The sequence below is a fragment of the Oryzias melastigma genome, linkage group LG5, assembly GCF_002922805.2.
Source record: "Oryzias melastigma strain HK-1 linkage group LG5, ASM292280v2, whole genome shotgun sequence".
NCBI lineage: Eukaryota > Metazoa > Chordata > Actinopteri > Beloniformes > Adrianichthyidae > Oryzias > Oryzias melastigma.
Window position 1 is genome coordinate 30,709,530 of NC_050516.1, and position 10,519 is coordinate 30,720,048.

General features: G+C 41.3%; 3 protein-coding genes across 3 annotated transcripts in view; 1 reads left to right on the plus strand and 2 right to left on the minus strand.

The window, feature by feature from the left end:
* The window catches only part of fndc10 (fibronectin type III domain containing 10), a gene marked incomplete in the record, with an annotated part of 1,874 nt that extends 455 nt beyond the window's left edge, over positions 1-1,419 (minus strand). The window contains 2 exon segments of the mRNA XM_024270409.2: positions 1-829; positions 911-1,419. Coding sequence (XP_024126177.1) covers positions 1-758 — 758 coding nt within the window.
* Positions 1,420-3,389: 1,970 nt separating this feature from the next.
* Positions 3,390-4,761, plus strand: LOC112145109 (olfactory receptor class A-like protein 4). The gene is made up of 2 exons (XM_024270154.2): positions 3,390-3,476; positions 3,554-4,761. Exons 1-2 carry the CDS (start codon positions 3,390-3,392, stop codon positions 4,571-4,573), a joined length of 1,107 nt encoding a protein of 368 aa, XP_024125922.1. The 3' UTR covers positions 4,574-4,761.
* A 1,003-nt stretch (positions 4,762-5,764) lies between these two features.
* LOC112145110 (olfactory receptor class A-like protein 4) lies at positions 5,765-10,154 on the minus strand. The gene is made up of 3 exons (XM_036212123.1): positions 9,481-10,154; positions 9,049-9,312; positions 5,765-6,616 (listed from the first exon to the last, which is right to left on the minus strand). The coding sequence occupies exons 1-3, from the start codon at positions 9,715-9,717 to the stop codon at positions 6,080-6,082; spliced, it is 1,038 nt and encodes a 345-aa protein (XP_036068016.1). The 5' UTR covers positions 9,718-10,154; the 3' UTR covers positions 5,765-6,079.
* Between the last annotated feature and the right edge of the window lie 365 nt (positions 10,155-10,519).

Genomic DNA, 10,519 nt, shown 5'->3' on the forward strand with positions numbered 1-10,519 from the left:
ATGGCTCCTCCCACCGTTGTCATGGCGATGACGATGTCCTGCATCCCGGATGGCGGCAGCGTGAACTCCACGCAGTCCCGCCGGCTCCCCGCGCTGTCCCGCTCGCGCACGCAGATGCGGTAGGGGATGTTCTCGTGCAGCTCCGTCAGCAGGAAGTCCCTGCAGCCCGACCCCAGCTGCACGCCGGCGCACTCGAACTGGGTGTAGCTCCCGTTCCACCAGCAGCTGAGCTCGAAGCCTCTGCGCCTGCGCCGCTCCCCAAAAACAGCGGCGGCGGTGGCGCCCGTCCCGTCCGTCCACTGCAACAGCACGCTGCCGTTGGTGAGAATGTTGGCCGCCAAGTCCCCCGCAGACACTCGGCTCCTGCAGTCTCCTTTGCGGCACTGGAACCCGAACTGTGTGCGCCGAAAGCACAGCTGCCCCCAAATGCCCCCCTCGATCACCCTGTAGGCGCAGACCGGTGACACCCCCTCCTCCGGCCCCCGAAGGCCAAACCCGGCAGACAGGACGCGGTCTGAGCTGGTGTTGACAGAGGGGGCTGCAGGCCCGCTCCCAGAAGAATTGGAAGCATGACTGAGAGTGTTAGGGGCCGTCCTTCCACGGATCCAGCCTCTCTCCTGTGGAGAGGCTGTAGATGAGGATGATGATGATGATGATGATGACGAGCCGCTGCGATGGGATCCAGCGGTCTGACCCGCCAAGATGCAGAACAGCAGCGTCGACAAGGCGGGCAGGGATGCTTTTCGTCGGTATGCCATCTCCTCAGAAGCGCGGCGGTGCAGGGCGCGCGGCCATGAGACCAGATCCACACCAGCGCGCGCGGGGAGATCTGCGTAAAACCAAGAAATCTCAATCCTGACACATGTGCAAAAAGAAATGACGAAGAAATGGCTTTTTTTTACTCACCTACTGGTTAGTGCGGATCCAGGGAAGTCCAGCGTTCTGCCATCACTCCGGCCTGCTTCTTCTCTTTGATGCCTGCTGTGTGAGGGTGCACGCCAGGGAGCGCGCGTCTCGGAGAGCCTGGTAGCGGGGGTGCGAGCACAAAAATATTTGTAGTCCTCAGCGCTCGGTGTTAGTGAGTCATCATCCCACACATGGCAGCTCCAAGTGTCTGACAGGAGCAGCTTCTGTGCAGCAATGTGTTATGAAAATGTCACATGAGACGTTTGCAAAACCACAAACATTTAATGGTTAAAAACAACAACAACAAAAACTATAAACCAATAAAGATGATATTACAACATCCACAAAACAAACACAAAACGGACAGACAGGAGACAAAAAAAAAACAACAAACAAGAGAACAAAAGGAGTCAGATCTTAACTGGCTTCTATCTTTAATTTACTCATGTATCCATTGTCATATATATGTTTCAGCTACTACCTGTTTAGGCTAAATTAGTTTTTTATTACCGGTAGTTTTTTAGGCCGAAGCTAGGCTTATATTTGCATGCTAGCTGTTTTGGCAAACATCAAGTTTAACAAGAGTCACACAAAAAACCCTAAAAGTTACATTTTCTGCGATAATGCTAGTGTGAATGCTTAGTCGCTGAAGATGCTGAAGCTTTTTGATGAAAATTGGGAAGCTATTTGCTGTAATTGATGAAGGGATTTGATAAAAATACAAAAGTTATTTGCAAAATATAAAATTTGCTAAAAGACTGGAAATTTTGTTAAAGAGTGCTGAAGTTGATCTATATTTCTGAAAAATTGGTAGTCAAATTGCTTAAAAATCTCTAATGCTAATTTTGCTAAAATATTTAGTGTGTTGCTTAAATATTAACTAAACTCTGAATTAGCCCATAAAACCTTAGTAGATGTTAAATTAGCATCTACTAAGCAAGATAGTTGCTTAAATACTAGCTACACTCCAAAAAGCCTAAAATTCCTCAGTAAACTAAATCAGTCAGAAACATTAGCCTGTTGCTAAAATATAAGCTAAACACTAAATTAGCGTATAAAAACCTCAGTCGATTACAAATTAGCCAAAATTGTTAGTACGTTGCTAAAATATTAGGTAAGCTCGAAATTAGCATAAAGAAAATATCTTAGTTGATGCCAAATTAGCCAAATAAGCTAGCACATTGCTTAACTACTAGCTAAACTCCAAAATATCCAAAAATTCCTCAGTAAACTAAATTAATCAAAAACGTCCGACTGTTGCTAAAATATAAGCAAAACTCTAAATTAGCCCCAAATCCCCAGTAGATAACAAATTAGCCAAAACCATTAGCATGTTAATAAAATATTAGATAAATTCTATTTTTTTTAAATTACCAGGAGGTTTTTCTGCTAATCTACCTAAAATATTGACATTTTAAGACTTTCTCATTCATTTCTTATTAAGCATACTTTGCTCAGTATTTCAAAAACTGTGAAGTTTATGAAAACCAAAAATACAAGCAGTAATATTCCGAACGAGCTGAACGTTTTGATACCAAAATTGCTGAAATCGCAGAAAGTGTGAGTTTTATGTGTCGAAAAACGTACGGAAAGGAGCAGGAGAATCACTAAGGATTCACACAATAAACATTCCTTCCTTTGAATTTATTCTGGATCTGCTGTAGCAGAAAAGGGACATTAAATCTATGAATCCATCTGCTCTCTTTGCCTTTTTTTGCCAATCAGCTCCGTTTGTTTGAACACAGCCCTCTTCTACAAGAAACTGAAAACTGTGAAACTCAAATTTCCTGATCATCAAAACATCTCACAATTGTCAAGAAAAAAGCCAAAATCCCAATTATTTTTTTTAGTTTTAGGAAAAACATTTTACATAAATACAAATTTCCAGACACAATATTCAGTATTATAAATCAAAGGTGGAGTCTAAATTATTAACGTTTGCTGAGATGATTCACTTCAAGCTCTAGTTGTTGTCTCCCAAGAGAAAACGCTTGAATAATTAATACCAAGGGAGAGTACGAATGACTGACTAGAAGGATCAAAAGTGCTGAAGCTGTTGGGCTACTTTGACTGAGATCAGCTTTTATGAGAACTTTGGTCAAATGTGTCTGATCACCTTATAATTGAACATTTTTGTGATCCTTTCCTGTTTTTAACCCGTTTGACGCCAATTGATACAAATGTGCATTAATCCAATTCTTCTCCAAAGTTACTTTAAGGGTCTATTTCAATTTTTTTATATACATTTGGGTGTTTAGAGTTTAAAATGAAACGTCCTCTAGACGTGAGCTACAGATGAAGAGAACGCATTTTGGCACTGATGAGTGACGCATGGCGGTAACATGGAAAGTGCCAACAGGTTGGGTTCAATGGACCGTGAGCGGGCTCAGCAAAGGCTTGTTTTCCCTGATTGGTCGGTATAAAACAGTAGACTTGTGTCACACACACACAGAAAGCTGATCGTCTGAGCAGAAGATGAAGTCATGTCAAAAGTTCTCACTTTAGATGCTGTTTTGTTTGGGCTACTGGTGTTCTCTGGCATTCTGGGAAACATGTTGGTCATATATGTGGTAAGAAAAGTTCCTCATCGTTGGGTAGGGTTTTTAAACTTCTTTTTTGACCTCCGTTTGGCATTTTTTCTTCCCAGGTGTTCCAGTCAGCTTTTGAAACTCCACCTGGGAGGCTGTCTCCGTCCGACACCATCCTGGTGCACCTGTCCCTGGCCAACCTGCTGACCTCCCTTTTCCGCACGGTCCCTATTTTTGTGTCGGACCTGGGCTTGGATGTGTCTCTGTCTCCTGGTTGGTGCAGAGTCTTCATGCTGCTGTGGATGTGGTGGCGAGCTGTGGGCTGCTGGGTGACTCTCACGCTGAGCATCTTCCACTGCACCACTTTGAAGCGACATCACGTCTCATTCGGTCCTCTTGTATTACAGAAGGAGAGGCGGCGAGTGTGGATTGTTCTGGGACTAGTTTGGGGAGCTAACTTGGCCTTCTCCATCCCTGCTCTGGTTTATACCACTCATGTTCACAACAATACCACCGTGGATCTGATGGTGATAAGCTCCACGACCAGGCCTCTGCTCGGCTGTATATGGGAGTTCCCCAGCATCCAGCAAGGCTCTGCCTTTGCCTTCACTTCCCTTGCTCTTAATGAAGTCTTTCCCCTGCTTCTGATGATTTGCACCAACGTATCCACGCTCCACGCCTTGGCCAAACACATCCGAGCTGTGACCTCCTCCATGGAGTCAGGGGGAAGCCACGGAGAGCTCAACAAGCACGCCGCCACCGAACGTAAAGCAGCTCACGTAATCATGTCGCTGGTCGCTCTCTTTGTGGTGTGCTGGGTTCTGCAAGTCGCCGCGGTGACGTACTACAACCACAACAGAGGGCTCCACGCAGAAGGATTGCTGACGGTGGCCCACTTCTCTGCCTCCACGTTTGTGGGGTTCAGTCCCATGGTGGTGGCTCTGGGACACGGCAAGCTGAGAAAGAAAATCACGAGTATGATTCTGGTGTGGACTAAAGCTTTTCACTGTTCAGACAAAGACACGGGAAGGACAGTCAAGTCCCCGCAGAAGAAGAAATTAAAAGTCTTTGATGTTCAACAGGAGATGAAGGTCATAAATGTTAGGGAGTGTAAAACCTTAAATGATAGAAGAGAATGAGGCTGGATTGATGTCTGTCTAGTGAAATTATACACTACATTTCTTCTATAGAATTATTTGTACAATTCTCAAATTTTTAATTGAAAACTCATCGGCCACTTGGTGGCATAGATTCAACAAGGAAACAGTCCTCAGGGAGCTTGGTCCACATTGACATGATGGCTGAACATCCATGATACCGATCTCTGTTCCACCACATCCCAAAGGTTCTATTGGGTTCTGGTGACTGTGGAGGTCATTGGAGTCCAGTGAACTCATTGTCATGTTCAAGAAACCAGTCTGAGATGATTCCAGCTTCAGGACATGGTGGAAGTAGCATCAGAAGATGCTGCTCTGTGGTCATAAAGGGATGGACATGGTCAGCAACAATCCTCGGGTAGACTGTGGAGTTGGAACCATGATCAATTGGTTCTAAGGAGCCCAAAGAAAATACCCCCACACCATTATACCACCACCACCAGCCTGAACCGTTGACACAAGGCAGGATGGATCCATGTTTTCATGTTGTTGATGCCAAATTCTGACCCTACCATCGGAATGTTGGAGCAGAAATCCAGACTATTCACATTCGTCTTTTGTCCAGTTTTGGTGAGTCTGTGTAAATTGTAGCTTCACTTTCCTGTTTTTAGCTGACAGGAGTGATACCTGGTGTGTTCTTCTGCTGCTGTGGTCCATCTGTGCGTTGAGACTTCGATTGTAACCAGTGGTTATTTGAGTTAATGTTGTCTTTCTATTAGCTGGAACCAGTCTGGACATTCTTTTCTGACCTCCTACATCAACAGAACTGTCGCTCACTGGATATTTTCTCTTTTTTTCACTATCTGTAAACCCTAGAGACGGTTGTGGGTGAAAATCCCACTTAGATCTACAGTTTCTGAAACTGTCAATCCACCCAGTCTGGCACCAACAACCATCAAAGTCACTTCAATCATCTTTCTTCTCCATTCTGATGCTGGTTTGAACTGCAGCCGATCGTCTTGACCATGTCTACATGACTAAATGCAGTGAGTTGCTGCCATGTGATTGGCTGATCAGAAATTTAGATTAACGAGCTGTTGGACAGGTGTGTCTAATAAAGTGGTTGCTGAGTCCAAATTATATGCATTACGAGTTCATACTCAATCAGAGACTAGAAAAGGAATGGAAAAAAAACTTTTATTGTTATTAGAGCCTTTTTTTGCTTTTTTTTTTAAAACAAATGAGATTCTGCAGGGCTACAAATCTATTCTTCAGGATTTTTTTTCCTGATTTGAACAAACAGTAAAGTTCTGCAAGCATAAAGAAAGATGTTTTTCAGAATATCATCCTCCATCTGTGTTTTCTTGTAGCAATCGTTAACTCTTATTTTTCTTCAATGGAACGAAATCCCCTTGTCTCATCCAAACCTGAGTTAATCCGGTTTTGGATATGTTTTAAAAACAACAAACATTCTGTCCTTTTTGTACAAAGCTATAGAATCTCAGCAGATTCAGGTTTTCAGCAGTGTGCTGTTGCCGGGCAGTTTTGTCAGTAAGTCAGTGATGACTTGATACAAGAACGCAGCCCACGATGGCCGACTGCGAGAACAGCAGGAGACAAGGCGATGAAGATGATGTTGGCAAAGCGAGCGATGACCAGCAGGAACTCGGATGAGGTGCCTCGGTTGTAGTTGAAGTAGTTCACAGATGTAACGCTGGTTCCCCAACAAACAATGAAGAGCAAAACAAGAATAAGAATAACCTGGAAAACAAGAAAAGGAAACTTACATAATCCAGCAACAGATCTGTTAATGTCTGTGAGACCGTTTCTCTGTCTTACCTTGGCAGCTCGTCTCTCAGCTGGTACCCGCTTTACGACTGGTGCATCTTGAACTGAGCTCCTGGTCCTGCCGTAAGTGTAAAGCGTGTAAAGGGAGCTCAGGTTGGTCCCGGTCATCAAGACGATAGGCAGGGTTTCATGGATCACCATGGACGTGGTGGCGTAGGCCAGGCCGCTGTAGCTGGACGGGAAGTTCCACACACAGCCCAGCAGGGGGCGTGTTGTGCTGCTGATCAACATCAGGGTCTGAGGGAAGAGAAGAGAAGAGCAGACACTTGGGCTCAATCCAAATTCGTCCCTTCTCCTCCACTTGAATTGGCTTGGGTTGTGTCCGAAATAAATATTTTTTGCGTATGGATACAAAGCCCTCAGTTGCGAAGGGGTTCTGCGTCGCGCTGTGCCGTGGAGGAGAAGCGCTTGCTTCTGGTGCTCTGAATTTACATTTAATTGTAAGTAATGACTTTTGGGTGTAGCATGTCCCCTTTAAAGGGTCACCAAACACTACACCAACTTTATTTGGCTGTTAAGCTCCATAAATGAGGCCTTAAAAGTGCTTTCTGTTGGTTGGTGCCAAATTTTTGACAAATTAAATTTGACTTGTTTAATTCCTGAAAATATAGTCAAAAACTGCCTGTGTGCTGCCCCCTGCAGGTTGAAACAAGGTATTGCAGATTAATTTTGTGATTGGTCAACTAATGTAAGTCCCAGAAGTTTCACGTCATCACGCTCTGCAGGTCCAGTATAAAAGCCCCGCCCATGTTTGGTTCTGTAACGGTTGGTCGTTAGCGCTAGCATGGCTCATAGCCAGTTGTCAAAAATCTACTGGCTTACAAAACTTTCTAGTGGCCTTAACTCTGCTTGGTTTGGAGGGATAAATGGAGAGGTAGGGAGAAAAGAAGATTTTGGATTACTTTGAAATGAAGGCCGTAATGAAGGTTTCTTTAATGGATGAAATCTGCAATATTATTTTTTCTTTTCTTATCTTGAGGGTTTTCAACATTTGTGTTCAGGAAAGAGAACTGTTCTCATTTTTTTATTTTTTTTTATTTCATGTTTTTTGTTTTGTATAAACTTGCATATAAATTAAACTTAATCTGAACTGAATTATATTTTAGAAAATCAAAAAACACTAAAAATGAATGTAATGTAATAATGCAGGAGTGTCAAACTCAATCGCACAAGGGGCCAAAATCCAAAACACACCTTAGGTCAAGAGTCGAACAGGATAAACATTGGTTGAACAAATTAAAACAAAATTTCTAAAACTTTAAAACCGTAACTTTTTAACATAATTATGAACTAGATATATAGCATTATCTGTGATAATGCCAGTGTGAATGCTGTAAGCTGAATTTGGTTGCTGAAGATGCTGAAATTGATAGCTAAAAACGCGGAAGTTAGCTAAAACATTAGCTATGTGGCAAATCTACGGAAGAGGATTAGGGCCACTGAAAAAAAAAAGCCCATGAAAAATTCTGACTTCATTTCTGAGATTAAAGTCAGAATTCTGAGAAAAAAGTTAGAATTTTTCATGGGCTTTTTTTTTTTTTCAGTGGCCCTAATCCTCTTCCGTCCAAATCAGCATAAAAAACAAACAAAAAACAAAACTAAGATTAGCCAAAACAGCTAGAATGTAGCTGAAAAAAAAGCTAAACTTCAAAATAACCTTAAAAAATGATAAAAAGCCTAAATCAGTCTCAATAGTTAGCATGTAAATATTAGCCTAACTCCAAAATAGCCAAAAAAAGTTTAAAAAAATGTATAAATTAGCTAAAACAACTAGCATGTAGCTGAAATATTAGCTAAACTCCCAAACAGCCTAAAAAAATCTTAGTAAATGCCAAAATAGTCCAAAAAGTAGAATACCAATTTTTAAAACATTAAAACCATAACTTTTTAACATAATTATGAACTAGATATATAGCATTACCTGCAATAATACTAGTGTGAATGGTGTGAGCTGAATTTGGCTGCTGAAGATGCTGAAATTGATAGCTAAAAACGCTGAAGTTAGCTAAAACATTAGCTAAATAGAAAGATCAGCATAAAAAACAAACAAAAAAAAAACTTAGATTAGCCAAAACAGCTAGCATGTAGATGCAGAAAATAGCTAAACTTCAAAATAGCCTAAAAAATGAAAAAAGCCTAAATTAGCCTCAATAGTTAGCATTTAAATATTAGCCTCACTCCAAAATAGCCTAAAAAACTTAAGAAAAAATCTAAATTAGCTAGAACAACTAGCATGCAGCTGAAATATTAGCTAAACTCCAAAACAGCCTAAAAAATCTTAGTAAATGCCAAAATAGTCCAAAAAGTATGCAGAATACCAAATTTTAAAACTTTAAAACTGTAACTTTTTAACATAATTATGAATAATAAAAGGGAAGAAATATTATTCTAGAATAAATCAACCTAAACCTTAAATAACTTTCAATATTTTACTCTCCGTAAAAATATTTTTTGTTAAAATCATAAAAATAAGAAATGAGCACAAGATAACATCAGGTCATTAACAACGATAAAATGAAATGATCTGGAGGGCTAATTACCGGATCCGGCCCCGGGCCTCGACTTTGACATGTTGTGTTTTAAACTTTTGTCAATTGTTCCGGCACATAAGCTTAAAATATATAAAAAACAGGATAAGTCCCAGAATGCATCAAGTCTATTCCTCTCACCTCAGTGCTGTTTGCATTGCCATTAGTGGAGAAGATATGTGCAGGAATGGAGTAAAGAAGGTTGACGAGCCAAATGGAAAGCAGGTTGAGCAGCAGAGCCTTCGGAACGCCTCGAGAAGCTTGAAGGTTTCCAACCGAAGGAGCCACGCGCCTCAGAGTCTGGAGGTGGAACACGCTGAGGTAGAACGTGGACCACACATTGACCGATCGCAGCCACACCCAGACCCCCATGAGGAACTGACACCGTTCTTTGGACAGAAACAGCTGTAGAGAAGATGCACCATTTTGTTTCATCTTTGCTGGTTTTTCCAAAAAATATTCTCACGAACTGCAAATTTACAAGAAATAAATCTGTTTAGTTTAAGAGATAAGAAGAAATGACAGTTTACTTCCACACCCAGCTTTAATGATGTGAATTTAAATTTTACGTACCTGGATCCCCAAATCTGACATGACCAGCAGAATATTCCTCATGACCGAAACCATCAGGTTGGACACTGCCATGTTTATGATGATGATGTTTGAGTTGTGAGGCACACTGCGGTCCATCATAACACTCTTCCCAATAACCACAATGACAGTGGTATTACCCAGAATGCCCAGCACCACCAGAACGATGTAAAAGACAGTTTGTAAAGACGACACAGTGGTCTGAAGTCCCGCACCCATAAGCTTAAAGTTTTTATCCTGCCAGCTGGGTCCAGTAGAATCCTGAGACTCTGCAGCAGCTCCAACAGCCAGTCTCAAGTAAGCTGTGTCTTTATTTTGGACGAGTCAGACATGGTAGTCTTTCTGCTGAAAGAGCGCGATGTTCTGCGACTCTCCTCCACAGAACCAAAAGAAAAAAAGAAGTTTGTCTGCTCTATCATTGTAAAAAAAAGCTTCAATATGGTGCCTATAAATATATTAACTCTAGTGAGAGAGTGTCAAAGCACCACAAAGCCTTAAACTCGAGGGAGCTGAGGGTTCATGTTAATAAAACACCAGAGATTAATCAGCTTCTCTGATGCTTACTTTGCATCTCAATATCTGCACCATCACCCAAGAGAAGGAAAGAACTTTTGACTTTTGCTTGTGAGGGTTCAGACAAGCCTCTAAACAAGCCCATCATTGTTCATGGAAATACATGAGAAGTTTAGGAAAAATATAAAATTATTAAAATCAATTGAAATCTTAAAGTTTGATCAAATTTTGTTAGAACCAAAGAGCTGAAAAGGTATTTAGATTACATTTTTTGGAAATAAAAGTACGAATTTATTTGTTTCTGGATTTCAGGTAAAATACGAGTTATACAGAACGTCGTCAGCATTAAAATAATGGAACTCTGAAGTAAAAAAAAACATTTAATTCATATAATTTCAATATGAAGTGATTGAGGGGCCAATGATGAGTCAAATAAAATTACTTTTTATTTTTTTTTAGACATATTGCTGCAGGAACAGTGAAAATAGCACATTTTTAGACAGCCAAA